This window comes from Trichomycterus rosablanca, chromosome 4 (genome assembly GCF_030014385.1).
Source record: "Trichomycterus rosablanca isolate fTriRos1 chromosome 4, fTriRos1.hap1, whole genome shotgun sequence".
Lineage (NCBI taxonomy): Eukaryota > Metazoa > Chordata > Actinopteri > Siluriformes > Trichomycteridae > Trichomycterus > Trichomycterus rosablanca.
Window position 1 is genome coordinate 47,854,254 of NC_085991.1, and position 27,344 is coordinate 47,881,597.

General features: G+C 42.3%; 1 protein-coding gene across 4 annotated transcripts in view; it reads left to right on the forward strand.

Moving 5' to 3' along the window:
• Positions 1–9,152, forward strand: part of LOC134312456 (zinc finger protein 521) — a 213,552-nt gene extending 204,400 nt beyond the window's left edge. For all 4 annotated transcript variants that reach the window (XM_062994418.1, XM_062994419.1, XM_062994415.1 and 1 more), the window contains exon 8: positions 8,001–9,152. In XM_062994418.1, coding sequence (XP_062850488.1) covers positions 8,001–8,033 — 33 coding nt within the window. In that variant the 3' untranslated portion in view covers positions 8,034–9,152. The remainder of the gene's footprint in view (positions 1–8,000) is intronic.
• Positions 9,153–27,344: the final 18,192 nt, after the last annotated feature.

The window sequence follows — 27,344 nt, forward strand, 5'->3', positions numbered from 1 at the left end:
ATGCAAACTAGCTGATGTTAGCATTCATCAATATGCAGCTGATACAATCAAGTTCAGAAATTTAGAAAGTGTTAAATAACTAAATAGCTACTAACAATAACGTAAAGCATTGGGCAACTGCAACCTTAATAGATAGATAAACAGATAGATTTAACTTTGTCATTGCTCAGTGTGGTTTCAAGGCAACAGAATGCACTTAGCATCTATCAGAAGTGCAAATAATAGCATTGTGCAAAAAAACAACAAAGAACATCAGCAAACTTATATACTGTATATATACAGTGGGGAAAATAAGTATTTGATCCCCTGCTGATTTTGTAAGTTTACCCCCTTACAAAGACTTGAACAGTGGAAGGTTTATTTTAACAGAGAGAGACAGAATATCAACAAAAAATCCAGAAAAAAAAACATTAAATAAAGGTTATAAATTAATTTGTATTTAATTAAGGGAAATAAGTATTTGATCCCCTACCAACCAGCAAGAATTCTGACCCCCACAGACCGGTTATGTGCCCATGAGGCACACAAACTAGTCCTGTCCCTGTATAAAAGATACCTGTCACAGAATCAGTTTCTTCCATTCAAATCAGTCGACCACCATGGGCAAGACCAAGGAGCTATCAAAGGACGTCAGGGACAAGATTGTAGACCTGCACAAGGCTGGATTGGGCTACAAGACCATCAGCAAGAAGCTTGGTGAGAAAGAGACCACTGTTGGCACGATCATTCGAAAATGGAAGAAATACAAGATCACAGTCAATCACCCTCACTCTGGAGCTCCATGCAAGATCTCACCTGGTGGGGTAAGAATGATTCTGAGAAAGGTGAGGTCAGCCCAGAATTACACGGGAGGAGCTTGTCAATGATCTCAAGGGAGCTGGGAGCACAGTCACCAAGAAAACCATTAGTAACACACTTCGCCATAATGGATTGAGATCCTGCAGTGCCCGCAAAGTCCCTCTGCTCAAGAAGGCTCATGTACAGGCCCGTCTGAAGTTTGCCAATGAACACCTGAATGATTCAGAGAAAGCTTGGGAGAATGTGATATGGTCAGATGAGACAAAAATTGAGCTCTTTGGCATCAACTCCACTCGCCGTGTTTGGAGGCAGAGAAATGCCCAGTCTGCTCCCAGCTCCCTTGAGATCATTGACAAGCTCCTCCCGTGTAATTCTGGGCTGACCTCACCTTTCTCAGAATCATTCTTACCCCACCAGGTGAGATCTTGCATGGAGCTCCAGAGTGAGGGTGATTGACTGTGATCTTGTATTTCTTCCATTTTCGAATGATCGTGCCAACAGTGGTCTCTTTCTCACCAAGCTTCTTGCTGATGGTCTTGTAGCCCATTCCAGCCTTGTGCAGGTCTACAATCTTGTCCCTGACGTCCTTTGATAGCTCTTTGGTCTTGCCCATGGTGGTTGAGAGATTTGAATGGAAGAAACTGATTCTGTGACAGGAGTCTTTTATACAGGGACAGGACTAATTTGTGTGCCTCATTGGCACATAACCGGTCTGTTGGGGTCAGAATTCTTGCTGGTTGGTAGGGGATCAAATACTTATTTCCCTTAATTAAATACAAATTAATTTATAACCTTTATTTAATGTTTTTTTTTCTGGATTTTTTGTTGATATTCTGTCTCTCTCTGTTAAAATAAACCTTCCATAAAAATTATAGACTGTTCAAGTCTTTGTAAGGGGGTAAACTTACAAAATCAGCAGGGGATCAAATACTTATTTCCCCCACTGTATATATATATATATACAGTGTATCACAAAAGTGAGTACACCCCTCACATTTCTGCAGATATTTAAGTATATCTTTTCATGGGACAACACTGACAAAATGACACTTTGACACAATGAAAAGTAGTCTGTGTGCAGCTTATATAACAGTGTAAATGTATTCTTCCCTCAAAATAACTCAATATACAGCCATTAATGTCTAAACCACCGGCAACAAAAGTGAGTACACCCCTAAGAGACTACACCCCTAAATGTCCAAATTGAGCACTGCTTGTCATTTTCCCTCCAAAATGTCATGTGACTCGTTAGTGTTACTAGGTCTCAGGTGTGCATAGGGAGCAGGTGTGTTCAATTTAGTAGTACAGCTCTCACACTCTCTCATACTGGTCACTGAAAGTTCCAACATGGCACCTCATGGCAAAGAACTCTCTGAGGATCTTAAAAGACGAATTGTTGCGCTACATGAAGATGGCCAAGGCTACAAGAAGATTGCCAACACCCTGAAACTGAGCTGCAGCACAGTGGCCAAGATCATCCAGCGTTTTAAAAGAGCAGGGTCCACTCAGAACAGACCTCGCGTTGGTCGTCCAAAGAAGCTGAGTGCACATGCTCAGCGTCACATCCAACTGCTGTCTTTGAAAGATAGGCGCAGGAGTGCTGTCAGCATTGCTGCAGAGATTGAAAAGGTGGGGGGTCAGCCTGTCAGTGCTCAGACCATACGCCGCACACTACATGAAATTGGTCTGCATGGCTGTTACACCAGAAGGAAGCCTCTTCTGAAGTCTCTACACAAGAAAGCCCGCAAACAGTTTGCTGAAGACATGTCAACAAAGGACATGGATTACTGGAACCATGTCCTATGGTCTGATGAGACCAAGATTAATTTGTTTGGTTCAGATGGTCTCAAGCATGTGTGGCGGCAATCAGGTGAGGAGTACAAAGATAAGTGTGTCATGCCTACAGTCAAGCATGGTGGTGGGAATGCCATGGTCTGGGGCTGCATGAGTGCAGCAGGTGTTGGGGAGTTACATTTCATTGAGGGACACATGAACTCCAATATGTACTGTGAAATACTGAAGCAGAGCATGATCCCTTCCCTCCGGAAACTGGGTCGCAGGGCAGTGTTCCAGCATGATAATGACCCCAAACACACCTCTAAGACGACCACTGCTTTATTGAAGAGGCTGAGGGTAAAGGTGATGGACTGGCCAAGCATGTCTCCAGACCTAAACCCAATAGAACATCTTTGGGGCATCCTCAAGCGGAAGGTGGACGAGCGCAAAGTCTCGAATATCCGCCAGCTCCGTGATGTCATCATGGAGGAGTGGAAAAGCATTCCAGTGGCAACCTGTGAAGCTCTGGTCTCCATGCCCAGGAGAGTTAAGGCAGTTCTGGGAAATAATGGTGGCCACACAAAATATTGACACTTCAGGAACTTTCACTAAGGGGTGTACTCACTTTTGTTGCCGGTGGTTTAGACATTAATGGCTGTATATTGAGTTATTTTGAGGGAAGAATAAATTTACACTTTTATATAAGCTGCACACAGACTACTTTTCATTGTGTCAAAGTGTCATTTTGTCAGTGTTGTCCCATGAAAAGATATACTTAAATATCTGCAGAAATGTGAGGGGTGTACTCACTTTTGTGATACACTGTATATATATATATATATATATATATATATATATATATATATATATATATATATATATATATATATATATATATATATATATATATATATATATATATATGGTTTGTATAATAATTAAAACTATAGCTATGTACATATTAGGTATTAGGTCTGGCCAAAAAAAAGGTCACACACTCTAATATTTGGTTGGACCGCCTTTAGCTTTGATTACGGCACGCATTCGCTGTGGCATCGTTTCCACAAGCTTCTGCAATGTCACAACATTTATTTCTGTCCAGAGTTGCATGAATTTTTCCCCAAGATCTTGTATTGATGATGGGAGATTTGGACCACTGTGCAAAGTCTTCTCCAGCACATCCCAAAGATTCTCAATGGAGTTCAGGTCTGGACTCTGTGATGGCCAATCCATGTGTGAAAATGATGTCTCATGCTCCCTGAACCGCTCTTTCACAATCTGAGCCCGATGAATCCTGGCATTGTCATCTTGGAATGTGCCCGTGCCATCAGAGAAGGAAAAATCCATTGATGGAATAACCTGGTGGTTCAGTATATTCAGGTAGTCAGCTGACCTCATTCTTTGGGCACATAACGTTGCTGAACCTAGACCTGACCGACTGCAGCAACCCCAGATCATAGCACTGCCCCCACAGGCTTGTACGGTAGGCACTAGGCATGATGGGTGCATCACTTCAGCCGCCTCTCTTCTTACCCTGATGCGCCCATCACTCTGGAACAGGGTAAATCTGGACTCATCAGACCACATGACCTTCTTCCATTGCTCCAGAGTCCAATCTTTATGCTCCCTAGCAAATTGAAGCCGTTTTTGCCGGTTAGCCTCACTGACAAGTGGTTTTCTTAAGGCTACACAGCTGTTTAGTCCCAATCCCTTGAGTTCCCTTCGCATTGTGCGTGTGGAAATGCTCTTACTTTCACTATTAAACATCCCTGAGTTCTACTGGAGTTTTTCTACCATTTGATTTCACCAAACGTTTAAGTGATCACGATCATTCAAGATTTTTTTCCAACAACATTCCTTCCTCGAAGATGATGTTTCCCCACCGTCCTTCCACTTTTTAATAATGCTTTGGACAGTTCTTAACCCGATTTTAGTAGTTTCAGCAATCTCCTTAAATGTTTTCTGAAACCTGTGGATTTAACGGACCTCCATTTAACGGATTTCGGATTTATCAAACAAAATATGGAAAACTAAATGTCTAATCCGATGTTTAAAATTCACTTAAAAAGCATACCAACACCAGTAGTTTAGTAATTGTCCACTAGCCGGCACACGTCTCTCTGTTTACATGAGTGAGAGGCTTTATTTGGTCAGGTGGCTTGCTTTGTTCTCGGCTTTTTCTCTGTGTTATGCTTCATTTTTGCAAGTTCTAGTGCTCAGTTCTGCACCAGAGCTGCTCCAGTAGCCACCAACAGAGCTTCAGACTTAGAATATTAGAAACTCTGAGTCTCCACTATACGATCACAGAAAAAGAAAAAAAAAACATCTTCTCCACCACACAAGGTAAATGAAATTTCTCCCCGGTAGTATATTACACCGATTTTAATATTTATTTACAGGTTTTACATGACATTTACGTATTTACATTACACTATTTACATTGTTCATTTTACTGTTTATCATATGTGCATGTTTAGCACGTTTGTGGACCTTAGTGCTGGGTTTTTGTATATATAAATGGTTTCCACCATTCAAGTGTTAACAAAATATGTGTATGTATGTATGTATATAGCAAACCCTCCCCAGCTGCCACTGTAGAATTCCCACTTATTCATCCTGCCACCCTGCTACCTGTAAATTTATGATCATTTGAATTTGCATCAAGTTGCTTTTCTATGTTTTAATAATTTTAATTGTATTGGTGACCTGTGATGAACCGGCAACCTGTCCGTAGTGTTTCAGCTCAATGAATCAGACCCACCGCAACCCTGACCAGTATAAAGCAGTGGTAAATAAATGAATGAATGAACGGATTGTATTTGCAAATTTGGGAGATGATCATTATTCACTCTATCCTGCTTGTACCAGAGAAACATGGCTCCTGGATGGTTGTCATGGCCACAGCATTGATCCCTGGGTATTTTCATTTGGATTGAGATGTTGCGGTTTGGGGGCGGGAGGGGGGTATGGGGGGCTGACAGCTCCCGTGCATCTCTGTGTGCCTGTGTGTATTTGTACCGTACCTGCTGCCACGTCCTGCCCGGCTTTATTGATTCCCATGCAAATTTAACTCCAGTCGTCTCTAAGTGGATTTAGATAATGAAAACCGAGGCTGCAGTCATGAACCGAACATGTGGGGGTGTGGGGTGTGGGGGGGGGGGGAATCTATAGGGGGTGGGGAGGAGGGGTTCCTGCTATCCTAAAATATTCCTGCCATAACAACTGATGGGAACGCTGACGGATCGTAACATTAAACAAAGCTTTGAGTGGAGCATGTTTATTTATAATATTGACATCAATATATTGGGGGTACATTTTAAGCATATCCAATATTTGGGGGGGGGGGGGTGTCCCTCCAATGTATATTGTGATTATAGCGTTGATGAATACACCAAAAGTCTTTTGTTTGACTCAGGAGTCCAACTGGTTGTTCTTTATGCACTTTGCAGTATATAGCAGCAAAATGTTGCTGCATCAGAGACGATTTTTGACAGGGATGGATTGAGCTAATGTTTAAATTTTGGTATAACCAGGAATTATTTGCTGTATTTGCTTTTGTCCAGATACACTGTATGACCAAAAGTATGTGGACATCTCACCTTGAGCTTGTTGGACGTCCCATTTCAAAAACAAATGCTATTAAAACAGAGTGACCTCTACATTACATTTACATTTTCTGCATTTAGCAGAACCAAATTGACTTCCAGTACTGTGACAGTACAGGGGGCAAGCCTAGTGGTTAGGGTACTGGACTAGTAATCAAAAGGTCGCTGGTTCAAGCCCCACCACTGCCAGGTTGCTGCTGTTGTGCCCTTGAGCAAGGCCCTTAACCCTCAAGTGCTCAGATTGTATACTGTAACTGTATTGTAAGTCGCTTTGAATAAAAATGTCTGCTAAGTGCTGAGAATGTAAATGACAGTATATTGTCTAAGCAACTGAGGGTTAAGGGCCTTGCTCAAGGGCCCAAGTAAAACCTGGCAGTGGTGGTGTTTGAACCAGCGATTTTTCTATTACTAGTCCAGTACGTTTACCACAGGGACAGTTGTAGCGTGTCGGTTAAGGTACTGGACTAGTAATCCAAAGGTTGCTGGTTCAAGCCCCACCACTGCCAGGTTGCCACTGTTGGGCCCTTGAGCAAGGCCCTTAACCCTTAATTGCTTAGACAATATACTGTCAAAGTACTGTAAGTCGCTTTGGATAAAAGCGTCTGCTAAATGCTGAAAATGTAAATGCAAATGTACCACTAGGCTACAACTAACCCCTGCTACATCTATGTGATCTTTCCAACTCTAACAACATCCACTTAACTGAGAAGGCTCCTTCCAACATTTACATTTACATTTTCAGCATTTAGCAGACGCTGAATGGTGAGGCATGAACCAGCGACCTTTTGATTACTAGTCCAGTACCCTATCCACTAGGCTACACAGCTTGCTCACAAGACTTTTATCCTGACTTTAAGCATGTCTGTGTGTGGGAATTTGTGCCCAATGAGTTAAAAGCATTTGTATGGCTGGGCACTGATGTCGGTCAATAGTTTGCATGTTCTCCCCGTGTCTGTGTGGGTTTCCTCCGGGAGCGCCGGTTTCCTCCCACAGTCCAAAAACATGCAGCCAGGCTAATTGGAGACACTGAATTGCTCTATAGGTGAATGGGTGTGTGTGTGTATGTGTGTCTGCCCTGCGATGGACTGATGCCCCGTCCAGGGTGTTACTGTGTGCCTTGCGCCTATTGAAAAGCTTGCAACCCTAATTGGATACACGGTTAAGACAGTGAGTGAGTAAGTGTTTGATATTAAAAACTTAAACTGATAAATCTTGGGTAACCAGTAACTACGGTTCCTGTCATAAATGTAACCACAGTGTGTAAAACATGACGTTAAAATGCTAATAAATAAATAAACATGAAACACATGATTTCAATCATTATGAGTTGTGTCCCAACCTGACTACTATTTCCTCAGCTGCTCCTGTTAGGGGTCGCCGACGGATCGTGATCCGCATTATTGATTTGGCACAGTTTTTACTCCTAATGCCCTTCCTGACACGACCCTCCCTATTTATCTGCACTACAATGCACTGGTTTATGCATCCAAGCGGCCGGGTACCTATAGGACAATTCAGTGTCTCCAATTAACCTGACTGCATGTCTTTGGACTGTGGGAGGAAACCGGAGCACCCGGAGGAAACCCACACAGACACAGGGAGAACATGCAAACTACACACAGAAAGGACCCGGATCGGTTCACCTGGGGATCGAACCCAGGACCTTCTTGCTGTGAGGCAACAGTGCTACCCACTTAGTCACCGTGCCGCCCGTGTTCCAACCTTACTGGTCCTCATAAATTTTATCTGTATTTTAATGTATGATTAAACACAGTGGATTCATTTCTGCTTTCTTTTTTTCCTTCTCTTTGTGTTTTACAGAATCACACCCTGAGCCAGCACAGCAGCAGCTAACAAGGAGGTCCGACTCGAAAACGCGAGCCTCGTCGACTGCATCTGGACTCTAGTTCATTAACTGTTTGTTTCTTTTGGTCAAATTTGCACTGAAATTTTTATTTCAGTTAAAAACGGATCAACATCCGAAGGCAAAAAAGGACAGATCTTTGTGAATCTTGATGTCTGTAAATACCGTTCTTACTGTTTTGCTGTTTTAGAGTTCTTGCGGTTGCCATTGTACATAATATTTGGTTGGAATTGAAAAAAAAAAAACGTATTACATTTAATTCTGAATGAGCGAGTCTTCAGCCGAGGAGGATTTTCAGCTGGATGCACCTTGTGGAAGTGTGGAACCACCCACCTGATCACCAGCATGGCCCGAGCGAACAATTTTACTCACGGTGCCTCCGCTGACGTTCTTGGACGGACTCCATATATATGCAACAAGTTTCTCATTAAAAGAAGCGTCCGAATATTTTCAGGTTGGCGAGAGCTCACAGGTGTGACCCAGCGCTCGTCCTCTGTCCTCACGTAACCCACTTGTACATTTCGGTTATTAATGTTTTCCCCTCGCCTAAGGCTGGATATGACTGGAAATGTCCTTTTTTCTCCTCTTGGTCAGTTCTGTGCAATGAGGGAATAAATAAATTCCGTTTCAGGTCTGTTCTGGCTGCTATCTTTTCCTTCTGAGGGTTCGGGTACAAAAACGGATTTTTTTTAATCCGAACCTTCGTTCACGAGGCAGCCAAGCAGAGTCTTTTCTGTGGCTATGCTATTGCTGTGTACATGCTGTGAAACATGCTAATATGGACAGTAGATCGTTCCGTGGATCGCGGCTCCGTGGATCACCGGTATAAACCGCTACCAGTTTTGCATTAGTCAAACCTGAATGCACTTTTCTAACGCTCCGTTGTTTGATGGATGTCTTCGGCGGAGCAGTGCTCGACGAGTGACTGGCAATTCAGTCACCGAAACTTTGGCGAATTACACTTTTACCAAGTCGTGGTGTTGATGGAGCGGGGCGGAAATGTTATATACAAATATTAACCAAGGTCTGAATTTGCTGGACCTCTTTTTGTGTTCTCATGTGATGAAAACATTAAAAAAAATAACATTAAAATTGTATCATGATATGAATCTGGAGTGCTGTCTTTTTTTTGTTTGGGTAAAGGACAAGAGACGGGTGATAAAATTAATTTTATGGGCGCCCAGGTGGCACAGCGGGATTTTCCACTAGCACACCAGTGCTGGGAGTTCAAATCTCAGCTCTGCTACCGGTCGGCTGGGCGCCCTCTAGTGGCAGCAGACACCACCAGGGGACGTGGAGCAGATGAATATACCCGAATATACCCTCCTCGGACAAAAACAGGATCCCCAGCAGCTGAAGATTGCTGTAGCCTAGTGGTTAAGGTACTCGTCCAGTAATCAAGCCCCACCACTGCCAGGTTGCCACTGTTGGGGCCTTAAGCAAGACCCTTAACCCTCAATTTCTTAGACAATATATACTGTCACAAATGTGAGTCGCTTTGGATAAAAGCATCTGCTAAATGGCGAAAATGTAAATGACTAATTGGCTATACGAAATTCTAAAGAAAATACATAAATGAAAATAAAGAAATATTTAAAAAAGCCGCTCAGGTGGCGCAGCGGTAAAAACACACGCTAGAACACCAGAGCTGGGATCTCGAATACATCATATTGAGTCTCAGCTCTGCCTGCCGGCTGGGCTGAGCAGCCCCATAAACAACGATTGGCCTGTTGTTCAGATAGGGGTGGGATATTAAGCCAGATGGGGTCTCCCTCTCATGACTGATGCAAGTACGACCTCTGCTGGCTGATTGATGGCGTCTTCACAGAGACAAGAAAAGAGTGCTGTCAGGGTGTGTCTCTCCGTACACAGGGCTGATCCGCATATGCACGCGTCAAAGTGTAGGTGACAAGATGCATAAAGCTGCTGCCCACGTGTCGGAGGGGGTGTGAGTTAGCTTTGTTCTCCTCAATCAGAGCGGGGATCAGCATTGGTGGAGAGGAAGCGTGATGCAATAGGGTAAGTGGACGTGCTAAAGGGGTGAAAAAAAATCTATTTTACATTTCATTTTTACTTAAATTTATTACATGCAATCAGGATCCCCAGCAGCAGAGGTCTAATTGGCTATGCTAAATTCAGGAGAAAAAGAGTAATAAAAAATTAAAAAATCTTTTTTTACTGATTTTGGCCACCAGGAGGTGTGGGGCAGGTGAGTATACCCTCCACGGAGCACTATAAGCAATTAAATGTATATTTTCTCCCTATTATAAAATACGCCAACCCACTTCTTATGAGACCCAGGGTTTGAATCTCAGTGGTGCTATCGGTCGTTTGGGTGCCCGAACAGCCAGTGCATTATTAATGCAGGTCACAAGCTCAGATAAATAAGAGAATGTACCAAGTCTAATATGTGGACCAGATTTGCAGGGCAAAAGGAGGAACTGATATATTATGGGGATAAAAAAAAGCCTATAGGAACACTACAAGAACATGCCAAACTTTACTCACTTACCCGAAATGATCAATTAATGAAACACTAAACAAGACTAGACTAAGATCGCATTTACACCGAATATGAGACGAATCTGCGTTTGTGTGGAATAACCATCAGATCCACTCTGAAAGCTCCACCTGTATCTGTGTTTATCTGGATTTTCCTCACGGTTTCACTTTTAAACTTGTGTTACAGCTCGAGGTTCTGAGAAATTGTGAGAATCAGCTTTTTTAAGAGTCTAATCATTAAAAAAAAAAAGCTTACGTGGTTTAATGTATTAAAAGGAGACAGGAGCACTAAACCTCTGTTAATTATTACTGCTCATAAGTGTCTCCACTAGTGAAATTCCTCCCTCGTTGTTCTAGTACAATAAGTCACGTTAAACGTTGTTCATACGACCTGAGTCACTTTTACCGTGTCATATCAAACAGTTTGTCTCATTGGAGAAGCTTTGAAAAGGTCAGCGGCAAACTGGATCAAAGTTCAGTCAGGTGAACTTAGAGCGCCACAGCAAGTGCAACCGCCTCACTCCATAGGAAACATCGGCACAGCAGCACGAAAGCGGTTTTGCCGCCTCTCATGTGAATGCGCCTAACACAAGCGGATATTCGAGACCACACCACGGCTGAACAGAGACTCTTTGACATAAAGAGGCGGCGGGCAGCTCGCGGCGCCGCTTTCACATCTGTGATGCCGGCAGTCTGGTGGAATTTAAGCCGAACGCCCTCGCACGCGCTGAAACATTACAGTCCATCTCTCCCAGTTTAACCATTAAAAACAAACGCGCGTTTGGCACCGCTATGGTTAGCGGCTAATGTTGCCAGGCACTTTTAATAAGCTTCAAGGGTATTCAGAGGCATCCAGCTCTCCGTGTTTGCCAGCGGCATCCTGGCCCGGTTCTCCCGTTCTATTAGAGCGGGTGTCGGCCCTGCGCTCCTGTTTGTGATTTAATTAAACGTACGTGTAGGGGCGAGAGCGGGACAGCCGCATTGTCTGTCGTCTGAGTGTGCGACACAGCGGGCCGCAACCTGTCTTGCTGCTCGGAAACAAGGATTTTACTGGCACGTGGCATCACACTGGGCACCGGTTCTACCGAATCAGAAATTGGAGGCAGGAAGCTTGGACTGGTAGTGGGCACAGGCAAAATGAAACCGTCCTCATGCCCTCCAGACTTCTCTAAATGTCGGAAAACTAACGCGCATTTTAATTTATTCATTTATTCATGGGTTCATCTCGACGGGTCACTCCGCTACCCAGAAACACCGGGTGCACCAAGAGCGTAAAACACTGCGTTTACTCAATCAGAAATAAGAGCAATTTAGACCGGCTAATTCACTTTTTAAATGTTGTCTGAGAAGGGTATATTCATCTGGTCCACGCCCCCTGGTGGCCAATTTTGTCTGCTGCAGTCAATGCTAATTGTGCCGCTAGATCGCACCCAGCCGACCGGTAGCAAAGCTGAGATTCAAACTCCCAGCCCTGGTGTGCTAGAGGAAAATCCCGCTGTGCCACCTGGGCGCCCATTTAGCAGATGCAATTGAAGGTAAACCAACGTGGCTTTGGTGGGATTTAAACCAGCAATGTTCTAATAACTAGTCCAACACTTCAACCACTGAGATACCACTGCCCAGCAGTTTCCAAAACTGTATGTTTCATGCTGTTCTTCAGTGGTCAGGACCCCCACAGAGCAGGTACTATTTAGCTGGTGGATCATTCTCAGCACTGCAGTGACACTGACATGGTGGTGGTGTGTTAGTGTGTGTTGTGCTGGTATGAGTGGATCAGACACAGCAGCGCTGATGGAGTTTTTAAACACCTCACTGTCACTGCTGGACTGAGAATAGTCCACCAACCAAAAACATCCAGCCAACAGCGCCCCGCTGGCTGACTTTACATCTACAAGGTGGACCAACTAGGTAGGAGTGTCTAATAGAGTGGACAGTGAGTGGACACGGTATTTAAAAACTCCAGCAGTGCTGCTGTGTCTGATCCACTCATACCAGCACAACACACACTAACACACCACCACCATGTCAGTGTCACTGCAGTGCTGAGAATGATCCACCACCTAAATAATACTTGCTCTGTGGTGGTCCTGTGGGGGTCCTGACCATTACAGAACAGAGTGAAAGGAGGCTAACAAAGCATGCAGAGAAACAGACGGACTACAGTCAGTAATTGTAGAACTACAAAGTGCTTCTATATGGTAAGTGGAGCTGATAAAATGGACAGTGAGTGTAGAGACAAGGAGGTGGTTTTAATGTTATGACATTCTTCTTCTAAATATAAGCTCAAATGTATTTACAAAACGATGTCCCAACTTTTCTGGAAATAGTGTTTGTACTACCACCACCAGCTCAGCATCATATAAACTCCTGCTGAAACTGAATCCCCTGAACACAAGCCAAGAATTGGTTTTTTTTTGCCAGCTGGATTTTATCGACGTATTGCTTTAGAAGGAAAACGCTGATCTAGGCAGGGCAACTGTTCTCCGGTACACCATAACCGACAAATGCTGGTTTAGAGTCGTCTGTGTTTCCAAATCTCAGCCCTGGGCAGCTTGGGCTTCAGAACCCGGTCCTAAACTCAGTAACAGTACCGGAAAAAAAAGTTCTGCAGAGGTTTAAGCGGCGGATCTTTCACAGCAGGCTCGGAAAAGAAACACAGAAATAAGTTTCAGGTGATAATTGGAGGGGAAAAAAGCAACGAACTGTGAATATCGCCTTCAGGTCCTGGAGGAGTTTGAGAGAAAGTTGGCACCGGCGAGCACATCCACCCCCGCGCTTTACTACAAATACACCAGATAACAAGTACGCTGTGTTTCACATGCGCTGTGCAGCAGATGCGCCGAGCGCAGTCGAAGCCTAAGCGCCTCTGGATCAGATTGTTCTCGCACTCTGTTCCTCCGATAAAGACCGCCGAGCACCTTTCGGACTCCCGCGGATCCCCCAACAGCTAATTATCATTTTTTTTCTAGGAAAAAAAAAGCCGAAGGGTTTCGGTGGCCTCTGGTACCAGTCGCTCATTGTGAATGCAGCCTCGGTTTTGGATCTCAGACTTCTGCACTGTGTTAAAGATTCATTTTACAACAGTTATCCTAAGCATGTCGTTGCTATGCTATCTTTCTACCAGCACGGTTGGCCCATGGAGGAATTCTCTACATACACTATATTGCAAAAAATATACAATCACCCATCCAAATCATTAAATTCAGGTGTTCCAGTTACTTCCATGGCCACAGGTGTATAAAACCAAGCACCTTGACATGCAGACTGCTTCTACAAACATTAGTGAAAGAATGGGTCGCTCTCAGGAGCTCAGTGAATTCCAGCGTGGTACCGTGATAGGATCCAAGCCTTTCATCACCAAGCGCAATGCAAAGCATCAGATGCGGTGGTGTAAAGCACGCCGCCACTGGACTCTAGAGCAGTGGAGACGTGTTCTCTGGAGTGACGAATCATACTTCTCTGTCTGGCAATCTGATGGACGAGTCTGGGTTTGGCGGTTGCAGGAGAACGGTACTTGTCTGACTGCATTGTGCCGAGTGTAAAGTGTGGTGGAGGGGGGATTATGGTGTGGGGGTGTTCTTCAGGAGTTGGGCTCGGCCCCTTAGTTCTCTTGGAACTCTTAATGCTTCAGCATACCAAGAGATTTTGGACAAGTTTATGCTCCCAACTTTGTGAGAACAGTTTGGGGATGGCCCCTTCCTGTTCCAACATGACTGCGCACCAGTGCACAAAGCACAAGGTCCATAAAGACATGGATGATCGAGTTTGGTGTGGAAGAACTTGACTGGCCTGCACAGAGTCCTGACCTCAACCCGATAGAACACCTTTGGGATGAATTAGAGAGGAGACTGTGAGCCAGGCCTTCTCATCCAACATCAGTGTCTGACCTCACAAATGCGCTTTTGGAAGAATGGTCAAAAATTCCCTCCTAACCCTTGTGGAAAGGCTTCCCAGGAGAGTTGAAGCTCTTATAGCTGCACAGGGTGGCCGACATTATATTAAACCCTATGGATTAAGAATGGGAGTCACTCAAATTCATATACAGTGTATCACAAAAGTGAGTACACCCCTCACATTTCTGCAGATATTTAAGTATATCTTTTCATGGGACAACACTGACAAAATGACACTTTGACACAATGAAAAGTAGTCTGTGTGCAGCTTATATAACAGTGTAAATTTATTCTTCCCTCAAAATAACTCAATATACAGCCATTAATGTCTAAACCACCGGCAACAAAAGTGAGTACACCCCTAAGAGACTACACCCCTAAATGTCCAAATTGAGCACTGCTTGTCATTTTCCCTCCAAAATGTGATGTGATTTGTTAGTGTTACTAGGTCTCAGGTGTGCATAGGGAGCAGGTGTGTTCAATTTAGTAGTACAGCTCTCACACTCTCTCATACTGGTCACTGAAAGTTCCAATATGGCACCTCATGGCAAAGAACTCTCTGAGGATCTTAAAAGACGAATTGTTGCGCTACATGAAGATGGCCAAGGCTACAAGAAGATTGCCAACACCCTGAAACTGAGCTGCAGCACAGTGGCCAAGATCATCCAGCGTTTTAAAAGAGCAGGGTCCACTCAGAACAGACCTCGCGTTGGTCGTCCAAAGAAGCTGAGTGCACGTGCTCAGCGTCACATCCAACTGCTGTCTTTGAAAGATAGGCGCAGGAGTGCTGTCAGCATTGCTGCAGAGATTGAAAAGGTGGGGGGTCAGCCTGTCAGTGCTCAGACCATACGCCGCACACTACATCAAATTGGTCTGCATGGCTGTCACCCCAGAAGGAAGCCTCTTCTGAAGTCTCTACACAAGAAAGCCCGCAAACAGTTTGCTGAAGACATGTCAACAAAGGACATGGATTACTGGAACCATGTCCTATGGTCTGATGAGACCAAGATTAATTTGTTTGGTTCAGATGGTCTCAAGCATGTGTGGCGGCAATCAGGTGAGGAGTACAAAGATAAGTGTGTCATGCCTACAGTCAAGCATGGTGGTGGGAATGCCATGGTCTGGGGCTGCATGAGTGCAGCAGGTGTTGGGGAGTTACATTTCATTGAGGGACACATGAACTCCAATATGTACTGTGAAATACTGAAGCAGAGCATGATCCCCTCCCTCCGGAAACTGGGTCGCAGGGCAGTGTTCCAGCATGATAATGACCCCAAACACACCTCTAAGACGACCACTGCTTTATTGAAGAGGCTGAGGGTAAAGGTGATGGACTGGCCAAGCATGTCTCCAGACCTAAACCCAATAGAACATCTTTGGGGCATCCTCAAGCGGAAGGTGGAGGAGCGCAAAGTCTCGAATATCCGCCAGCTCCGTGATGTCGTCATGGAGGAGTGGAAAAGCATTCCAGTGGCAACCTGTGAAGCTCTGGTAAACTCCATGCCCAGGAGAGTTAAGGCAGTTCTGGGAAATAATGGTGGCCACACAAAATATTGACACTTCAGGAACTTTCACTAAGGGGTGTACTCACTTTTGTTGCCGGTGGTTTAGACATTAATGGCTGTATATTGAGTTATTTTGAGGGAAGAATAAATTTACACTGTTATATAAGCTGCACACAGACTACTTTTCATTGTGTCAAAGTGTCATTTTGTCAGTGTTGTCCCATGAAAAGATATACTTAAATATCTGCAGAAATGTGAGGGGTGTACTCACTTTTGTGATACACTGTATGTGTGAAGCCAGACGAGCGAATACTTTTGGCAATATAGTGTATCTATCCATAGGTCATTGCTGCTGACCCACACCCTCGACGTCTACGGAAGTGTGCACTCCCTGTAGCTGTTTACAGACCGACTTTCTGTAATTTACTGGGATTTTTGTGTGTGAACGTAGTGTGAAGTTTTCATTAGATGGATAAATGATAAGGCTCTGATCATGCAAATACAGACATTCATAATCTCTTCATTCACACAAAAAGTGCAAAACACGTCAGCCAGCAGCTGGTGGTAATTCATTATTATATTTCATGCATTTGGAAAAAAAAATATGAATAAAATAAACTTTTTTCCAGGGATGGGGGCAATTTGGGGCTTGTAATGAGGTGAAAAAACTAAATAATGATGTGATTCCAAACAGGTGATTGTAATCATGGTTTGGTACAAAAGCAGCATCCAGGAAAGGCTGAGAGTCTTTGATGAGTAAAGATGATCAGAGGATCCAGTTTATCAACAAATGTGTGAGAAAATGATTGAAATGTTTAAAAACAATGAACCTCAAAGAAAGATTGGAAGGGATTTGCATATTTCTCCCTCTACAGTGCATAATATCATTAAACCATTCAAGGAATCAGGAGGAATTTCAGTGCGTAAAGACCAAGGGTGCAAGCTTAAGCTGAACGCCCGTGATCTTCAATCCCTCAGACGGCATCAAGAACCTCCACTCAACAATAGCTGATATAACCACATGGGTGAGGGATTAGTTTATCAAACCTTTATCAAGCTCTACAATACAGAGTTACTGCACAAATGATACTTAAAATTTTACTGTGCAAAAAAGAAGCCTTATGTTAACCATGTCCAGAAGCGGCATCGAATTCTCTGGGCTCGGAGGCATCTAGGATGGACCATCACACAGTGGAAACGTGTATTGTGGTCAGATGAATCAGCATTCCAGGTCATTTTTGGATAAAATGGACGCCGTGTGCCTCGGACCAAATATAAAAAAGGACCATCCAGACTGTTATCACCAACAAGTCCACAAGCCAGGGTGTGTCATGGTATGGGGGTGTGTCAGTACCAGGGTCTGTCATGGTATGGGATGGTGTCAGTACCAGGGTCTGTCATGGTATGGGATGGTGTCAGTGCCCTTGGAAAAGGTCATTTACACTTCTGTGATGCAGCAAGTTTAAGGACCTGCTGCTGACATCTTGATGCCAGATACAACAGGACTACCTCAGATGTCTTGTGGAGTCGACGTCTCGATGGGTCAGAGGTGTTCCGACAGTATAATAGGTGAACAGTCTTAATGTTTTGGCTTGTTAGTGTATCAAGCAGTAAGTAAGAAAGTCAAACACCTCGTGTTGGATGTACATCGATGCCGGAATTGCATCCTGTGAGAAATCTTTGCATCATAACACCAATGCAGAAACGCCTCATAAATATGAATAGAACGGAGGGGTTTTGCTCCAGGACTAATCCGCTATGCGTCATTATTACAACTCATTATAAAGATTCAGAAGCAGGTAAATGGGAATCTTGTTCAGTTCGCCCACTTCACTGGTGTAAATAGGACATGAGGGTGACCTTAAAATAGCTGTTTGGTAATGAAGCTTTTGTTTTCTCCTACAAAAATGAGTCAAAAAGCTCATGTTTGGTGTCTGAAGCTTACCTTATCCACACTGGAACTACCAGGTTGAGTGTATCAAAAAATACTAAAAAAATAATACATTCATCCATATACAGTATAATAACCATTTTTATTCCATTTATACATTTCCCCTTTTTCTCCCAATTTATTAGTCATAGTCATATCCAATTACCCTGGTTATATCCTTCTTCCACTAGTGCTGACCTCTCAAGGAGGGCCATGAGCACACCCCATCCACACGTGTAGCAGCCGACCGCTTCTTTTCACCTGCGTGAGGCGGGTTCACACAGTAATCAGTATCACATACAGAAAGTCACTCACTGATCTCTATTATCCCTCGTCTCAGTTCAGGCAGCCAGCAGAGGTCGTAATTAAAGCAGTGATGATTAATTAATGAGATACAAATAGAAACAGATTCACAAACTAACCGTTTAATTTATGTTATTATTATTATTATTATTATTATTATGATTATTATTATGATTATTATTATTATTGTTTTGTTTTTATTACTCATATTTTTGTTGTTATTATTATTGTTTTGTTGTTATTACTAATATTTTTGTTGTTATTTTTATTATTATTATTGTTGTTGTTTTGTTGTTATTACTCATACTTTTGTTGTTGTTATTATTATGATTATTATTATTGTTTTGTTGTTATTACTAATATTTTTGTTATTATTATTAATATTATTATTGTTGTTGTTTTGTTATTACTCATATTTTTGTTGTTATTATTAATATTATTGTTGTTGTTTTGTTGTTATTACTCATATTTTTGCTGTTATTATTATTGTTGCTGTTTTGTTGTTATTACTCATATTTGTGTTGTTATTATTATTGTTGCTGTTTTGTTGTTATTACTAATATTTTTTTATTATTATTATTGTTGTTGTTTTGTTGTTATTACTAATATTTTTGTTGTTATTATTATCACTAATCATTATATTATTATTATAATTATTATTATTGTTGTTTTGTTGTTATTACTAATATTTGTGTTGTTATTATTATTATCACTAATCATTATATTATTATTATTATTATTATTATTATTATTATTATTATTATTATTATTATTATTATTATTATTATTATTTATGATGACAGAAAACAGGAGTGTTGCCGTTGTAGTATATTTTATTATTGTTGTCATTGGAGGCTGTTGTACCCAATTACCTAATCATATTTCACTTCCTCTATTGCTGGTGACCTCCACTTCGGACAAAGGAGAGATACTAACATATATTTAACATATAACTAACACACGCCCCCTTCAACACTTGTACAGTAGATGGCAGTCATGCACTGATCTCCATTATCCCCCATCCCTGTGCAGGTGCCATCGATCAGCCAGCCTGTAATTGCATCAATTATGAGGAATAATGGCATTCCCACCCTTGGACAAGCCAATCATTGTCCGTATAGGCGCCCGGCCTGCCAGTAGCTCTGGTGTGCTAGCAGTTTCCTCCCACAAGTCTATAGATGTGTGGTTAGAAATTGCATGTGAAAATGTGTGCCCTGTGATGGCCTGGTGACCTGTCTAGGATGTTTCCTGGCTTTCGCCCAATGAATCAGACCCACTGCAACCCTGACCAGGATGAAGCGGTGGTAAAACAGACAATGAATGAATAAATAAGTGAAGAAATATTTAGAACTATGTTCAATTTGCTCACATTTTCAGCCTGTACAGTAGAAGTACAGAGGAACCTCCATTTAACGGATTTCTGATTTAACGGACAAACTCTGGAAAGCCGAATGTCCGGTCCGATTGTTTAGAATTCCCAGGAGAAGTGAACCAATACCAGTAGATCAGTAATTGTCTGCTAGCTGGCGCTCGTCTCTCTGTGTACATGAGTGATGGGCTTTGTTTTGTCGGGAGGCTCGCTTTGTTCTCGCCTTTTTCCTCTGTGTTTTATGCTTCATTTTTTAAGTTCTAGTGCTTGTTTTTTACATGACTTATTTACATATCTATTTATCTATAAGTGAATGTTTAGCACTTTTGTGAAACTTAGTTCTGTTTTTGTACATTTTCACACCCCCTGGAATAAAAAAAACCTTGCTGTTTTGGACAATCGCATTTTAAGGAGCACAGCTCCCCCCTTTTAGTCCATTAAATCGAGCTTCCTCTGTAGTGTCTTTTTGCTAGATTGAATCGCTGAATCAATCCATCAGACTCATCTGTGTGACTTCCTGAATCAATTCTAATCGTATCTCTGTTTTTTGCATTTTAGCTCAATCACCATCCTTGACTTTTAGTGCATCTTATAATCTTAAAAAGCCTGATGAGGTATCCCCCCCCACACACACACACACACATTTGTTCCTGCAAGTTATTTGTTATGGTCTCGGAGTGATCGAGTGTTTGTCTCTGAATTCCCTTTTTTCAGCGAAGAAAAGAAGTTAATTAAATATGGAGCGAAGCGGAGCGGCGTCTCTTTAAACCATCATGTCATTAAAATGGCGTCCCTGGGAGAAAGGCTTAAAAGGAGCCGGAGAACAATGTCTTCCCAGTCAGATATTTATGGGACACGTTATGTAAACAAACTCCTTTTATTCTCTATGTATATTTCATGTAATTATCACTTTCTGTAGAGGCGCTTCCTGCCTGCTCTCTGGGGGAATGTCATTAGAAAAGCTGATTATTATACTGAAGCGAGCGACGATACTACACGCTACACGCTACACAGCAACGTGGACGGGACGGAGAGACACTTCAGTTTGCTTCAGAAAGCTAACATTAAAAAAACTGACAGTCATGCTGAATCTGTAAATGAACACACACGCTAATCTGTGCAAATGAGTAATATTTTTATCTGTCAGGCAGAGAGAGAGAGATTTAGGTATTATAGCAGTTTTATTTGATAACAAAAAATAGCATGTGATGACAAATACAGGTACCAGTAACATAACGCTGGTGTAATACTTGGTTTAAAAGCTGGTATGAAAGATCTGCATGACAGATTCATGACATTATGTTAGCTTTTATTAGAACAAATTGTACAATTTGTACATAAAGTGTAGTGTTACTATGTCTTTATTATTCATTATCTTACTAAATTTTTTATTAGTGTCACAATTATTGGCATGTCCAAAAATATCTAAATGTCTTGTAGATGGACAGACAGACAGACAGACAGATAGAAAGACAGAGAGATAGATAGACAGACAGACAGACAGATAGATAGACAGACAGACAGACAAATAGACAGACAGATAAATAGATAGATAGACGGACGGACAGACGGATAAATAGATAGATAGACAGACAGACAGATAGATACATAGATACATACATAGACAGACAGACAGACAGACAGATAGACAGACAGAGAGATAGACAGACAGACAGACAGACAGACAGACAGACAGACAGACAGACAGACAGACACATACATAGACAGACAGGCAGATAGACAGACAGACAAATAATTAGATAGACAGACAGACAGACAGACAGTTATACAAACAAATAGACAGACAGATAAATAGATAGACAGACAGACAGACAGACAGACAGATACATACATACATACATACATACATACATACATACATAGATACATTGACAGACAGACAGACAGACAGACAGACAGACAGACAGACAGACAGACAGACAGACAGACAGACAGACAGATAGAAAGAGAGAAAATAATTTTATTTACTCAGAGCATCAGTGTTCCTGTAGCTGTCAGGTCGAGGGTGGAGAACGACCGATTCATGACACCCAATAATAAGATGCAAAACAATTAGTATGGCAAAGTTCAGGGTTTTGATTGGTCGGCATAAGAATATTGTCCAGTTCTGTGGTGTGTTGAAGATGTGCAGGGTATTCTATTTATGTGTTTCCACTTGTTCTCCCAATCTAGTCATATCCACTTACCCTGGTTATATCCTTCCTCCACTAGTGCAGACCACTACCCGGGTCAAGGGGGGCCGTAACTAACACACACCCCCTCCGACACGTGTAGCAGCCGACCGCTTCTTTTCACCTGCACAAGGAGGGTTCATGCAGTGATCAGTATCACGTAGTTTCTTTGTTTATTAGGATTTTAACGTCATGTTTTACACTTTGGTTACATCCATGACAGGAACGGTAGTTACTCATTACACAACATTCATCAGTTCACAAGATTATATCAAACACAGTCATGGACCATTTTTTTATCTCCAATTCACCTCACTTGCACATCTTTGGACTGTGGGAGGAAACCGGAGCACCCAGAGGAAACCCACACAGACACGGGGAGAACATGCAAACTCCACACCTGAGGATCGAACCCAGGACCTTCTTGCTGCGAGGCGACAGTGCTACCCACCGAGCCACCGTGCCGCTGTATCGTGTACAGAGAGTCACGCACTGATCATCATTGTTCAATATTCTTAAACTTTGCTATGCTAATAGTTTGTACATGCTTCCAACTTTGCAGTAACAGTTTAGGGAAGACCCTTTCCTGTTCTGTTTCAGTATGACTGTGCCCCTGTGCACAAAACAAGCTCTATAAAGACATGAAGAAAAGCTCGATTTAGAAGAAATTTTTTAATCAACATCAGTGCCCAGCCATACAAATGTCAAATCTTTTAACTGAACGGGCTCAAATTCCCACAGACATACTGTAAAGTCTTGTAAGAAGTTGCTCAAGAGTGGTTGTTGTTATAGTCAAAAAGATCACATAGACGTCACTCTGTTTTAATACCATTTGTTTTTAAAATGGGACGTCCAACAAGCTCATGGTCAGGTGTCCAAATACTTTCATTACAATAATTATATGGTTTTAAAAAATAGTGCAATACTGTAATAACACTGTTATTTTGTGTATTTTTATATATTGTTCTATAAATATTTACATTTTTATTTTTATATATGTATAAACACTTTTATGTCTCTATATTCTTAAAAGCTGCTGTAACGTTGCAAATTTCCCACTGTGGGATAATAAAAGGCCATCTTATCTTACTTTTGGCCGTATAGTGTGTGTGTGTGTGTGTGTGTGTGTGTGTGTGTGTGTGTGTGTGTGTGTGTGTGTGTGTGTGTGTGTGCGTGCGTGCGCGGTTCAGCATATTATCGCTTTCCAATTGTCTTTCCATCAAGGTTTTGCATCTCATTATTAGGAGTCAGGAGGAGGCCGCTCTCCACCCTCGGCTCGGCGTGAACCCTCCAGCTTCGGGCACTGGAGTGGCTCTAATTGCTTGATGAAATGAGGGTGACGCACTGCGCCGGACCCCTCCATGAGAAAACCTAATTATTTAATTAGAAAGTGCTGCCGTCTGTACTGAGAGAATTCTCCCAGAGGTATTAAATTTTGGGAATACGTACAGTGGACAGAGAGGAGGAGCGCAAAAGGACCTGCTCAAATAACTGACCATGAACTTGTTGGACATCCTGATTCAAAAACAAATGCTATTAAAATAGATTGACCTCTATGCAATTTGATATATTCAGGTGTCCAAACCTACCTGACAGGACTGGAGTCCAACACTGAAAATCCAACACTGATGTCTGGGTTTAGTCTTTTTACTAGTTTTTAAACACCGTTAATTCCAGTCAGGCTGATAGTAGGTCCAAAAATTAAACAACTATATTGTTAATGTACTGTATGTTTCAGCCGCAACAGTTGCTAACAGGTATAATTAATCAGTTATATAAGAGAAATTATATGCTTGCAACTTGGCAGCAACAGTTTAGGGAAGGCCCTTTAAAGAAACTTAAATAAACTCCAGTGTCCTGTACAGAGTCCTGACCTCAGCCCTACTGAACAGCTCTGGAATGAATCAATTGAGACAACCTTATAAAGCCTTATAAATACTGTCATCTTTTGACTGAATGGTCACAAATTACCACAGACATGCTTCCAATTCTTGTGAGAAGACTTCTCCAAAGAGTGGCTGTTGTTATAGCTGTAAATCACATAGAGGTCACTCTATTTTAATACTTTTTTTTTTTTTTAATGGGTCATCCAACAATTTTGTTTCAAATTAAACTATTGGATCTGGTATTAAGTGTTAACAAAAAGAATGAACAATTATTCAACCACTTTAGTTTTTGTAATTTTTTATTCATTTGGTGCATAAAGTCACTTTAAATTTACACACACTGTCGTTTAACTCTCATAAGGATAAACTAAAAAGTGACATTATTATTTTGTCAATCTCTACGTACATGCAAGAAGTATCCAGAAATGCACGTCAGCAAGAAGCGAGCGATCATAGCTGATTGTGCACTGATATGTAAAAACAAGCAGGAAAAATAAATGAATCTGAGTGAAGGAGTGGATTTGGCTACGTGAGCAGCAGGGATCGAAATCAAATAATTATTTTTTGCAATGAATCCTCGTTGGTATGATGATTTGGTGTGGACGATAAGGTCACAAATACTGTAAAGCTTGTGTGAGCCGAAGTATTCTGATATAAACTATATTATACCCCTGTTCCACATACACTGATCAGCCATAACATTAAAACCACCCTCTTGTTTCTACACTCACACTCCCAGGACCCCCACAGAGCAGGTATTATTTAGGTGGTGGATCATTCTCAGCACTGCAGTGAAACTGACATGGTGGTGGTGTGTTAGTGTGTGTTGCGCTGGTATGAGTGGATCAGATACAGCAGCACTGCTGGAGTTTTTAAACACCTCACTGTCACTGCTGGACTGAGAATAGTCCACCAACCAAAAATATCCAGCCAACAGCGCCCTGTGGGCAGCGTCCTGTGACCACTGATGAAGGTCTAGAAGATGACCAACTCAAACAGCAACAATAGATGAGCGATCGTCTCTGACTTTACATCTACAAGGTGGACCGACTAGGTAGGAGTGTCTAATAGAGTGGACAGTGAGTGGACACGGTGTTTAAAAACTCCAGCAGTGCTGTTTCCCCTTTGTATCTTGCCATCAGAACAATTACAATCTGGTCACAACACTTTTCACACTACATGATTCTGAGTCGCCAACAGGTCCAGTTATTTAGCGTGCTGGATGTTTTTCATGAGTCTGTGAGCGATTGAGTCGTTAAACAGTTCACACATAGCGATCGAGAGCCGACTTTTGATCCCAGGGCGAACGCCGATTTGCCTCCGAGCTGCCACATCATGTAGTGTGAACTAGGCATTAGAGAACTCATCAAACCCAGATCTCTACCACCCAAAAGTCTCGCTAGTCCTGATCCTCCTGATCCACGCATCAACATCAAGGCTCTTCTCTGTACCAGCACCCAAGCGCCAGTCCATCGCAGGGCACACACACACACACACACACACACATACACACACCCATTCACTTATAGGGCAATTCAGTGTCTCCAATTAACCTGACTGCATGTTTTTGTACTCTGGAAGGAAACCGGAGCTCCCAGAGGAAACCCACGCAGACACGGGGAGAACATGCAAATTCCACACAGAAAGGACCCGGACCGCCCCGCCTGGGGATCGAACCCAGGACCTTCTTGCTGTGAGGCGACAGTGCTACCCACCGAGCCACCGTGCCACCCACTTAGTAATCTTTAATACTATTTATTAATAAAAAAGAACACTTACACCTGTACTTCTGTAAGTCAATCTAGAAAGGAACGTCTGCTAAATGCTGGAAATATAAATGTAAGTAGCCAGTGCATGAAGAGTGGACGGCATCATTTCAAACTGGACAGAATATTTTTTGTCTTTATTTAAAGCTCAAACCTTCTAGATATTCACAGTTTTCTAAATCCAGATTGTTTTGATCAGTTTTGTCGATGTACCAGTTGGATAAAACCTCACTCACACACTCACTCACTCATTTACACACTTACACACTCACTCATCACACTCACTCACTCACTCTCCTACAGGTTCGAGTGCTGCTGGTGATTGCTCCGGGTCGTCCATGCTTACCTGAACCGTGTAGGCTTTTTAGTCAGATTATTGATTTTGACTCATTTCTTGATGGCTGAGGCAGGGATTTTGTAGCTCAGTAGTTTGTGCTCATATCAGTCAGATCCTTCCAGGAGGTCTTTAGCTCCTCAGCATCTTGACAGAGCTCGACTTCTCATGGATGAAAAACGAAGGAAACAAAATGTTCTGACATGATCCGCTGCAGCACTTGAGGCAATATTTAGACCCAGTTTCTTTTGTTATGGCTTTATTTTACTTCATGTTTAATGGCTTACATAAACTTTAAGGGAACAGGTGTGCACCAGAAGGGGTCACGGTTTCAGACGACCCACAGGGGGATAAACACACTGGTCATGTGGGGTAGCAGCACCGGCCCAGTATGCAAACAGTGCAAAGTATAGCTAATCAGTAAAATAATAATAATAATAATAATAATAATAATAATAATAATAATAATAATAATAATACATTCCCAGTGTTTTTTAAAGTTAGAGTAATGCAGAAGTACGAGGAGGAGAAATAGTAGGAGAAGCAGTGGTAGGAGAAGGAGCAGTAGTAATAGTATTAATAGTAGAAGGAGAAGAAGGAACAGAAGTATTAACAGTAATAGTAGTTGGAGAAAGAAGAGGAGCAGTAGTATTGGTAGTAATAGTAGTAGGGGGAGGATGAGTAGAAGGAGTAGTAGTATTAGTAGTAATAGTAGGAGGAGGAGGAGAAGGAGCAGGAGGAGCAGTAGTAGTATAAGACGGAGCAGGAGGAGAAGGAAGAGGTGAAAGATCAGTTGTATTAGGAGAAGGAGCAGCAGCATTAGTAGTAGGAATAGTGGTAAGATTATGAGCAGTTTTTGAAGAAGAAGGATAAGTAATGGGAGGAGGAGGGAGAAAGTGGAGAAGGACCAGTAGTACTAGGAGAAGGAGCAGCAGCACTAGTAGTAGTAGAAGTAGTGGTAGGAGTAGTAGTATTAGTGGTAGGAGTAGTAGCAGTGGTAGGGGTAGCAGTAGTAGTAGTGGTGGGGTTAGTAGTAGTAGTACTAGTAGTAGTGGTAGGAGGAGGAGTAGTAGTGGTAGGAGTAATAGTAGTAGTAGTGGCAGGAGTAGTAGCAGTGGTAGGGGTAGCAGTAGTAGTAGTGGTGGGGTTAGTAGTAGTAGTACTAGTAGTAGTGGTAGGAGGAGGAGTAGTAGTGGTAGGAGTAATAGTAGTAGCAGTGGTAGGAGTAGTAGCAGTGGTAGGGGTAGTAGTAGTAGTAGTGGTAGGAGTAATAGTGGTAGTACTAGTAGTAGTGGTAGGAGGAGTAGTAGTAGTGGTAGGTATAGTAGCAGTGGTAAGGGTAATAGTAGTAGTAGTGGTAGGGGTAATAGTAGTAGTAGTGGTAGGAGTAGTAGTGGTAGTACTAGTAGTAGTGGTAGGAGGAGTAGTAGTAGTAGTGGTAGGTATAGTAGCAGTGGTAAGGGTAATAGTAGTAGTAGTGGTAGGAGGAGTAGTAGTAGTGGTAGGAGTAATAGTAGTAGTAGTGGTAGGTATAGTAGCAGTGGTAAGGGTAATAGTAGTAGTAGTGGTAGGGGTAATAGTAGTAGTAGTGGTAGGAGTAGTGGTAGTACTAGTAGTAGTG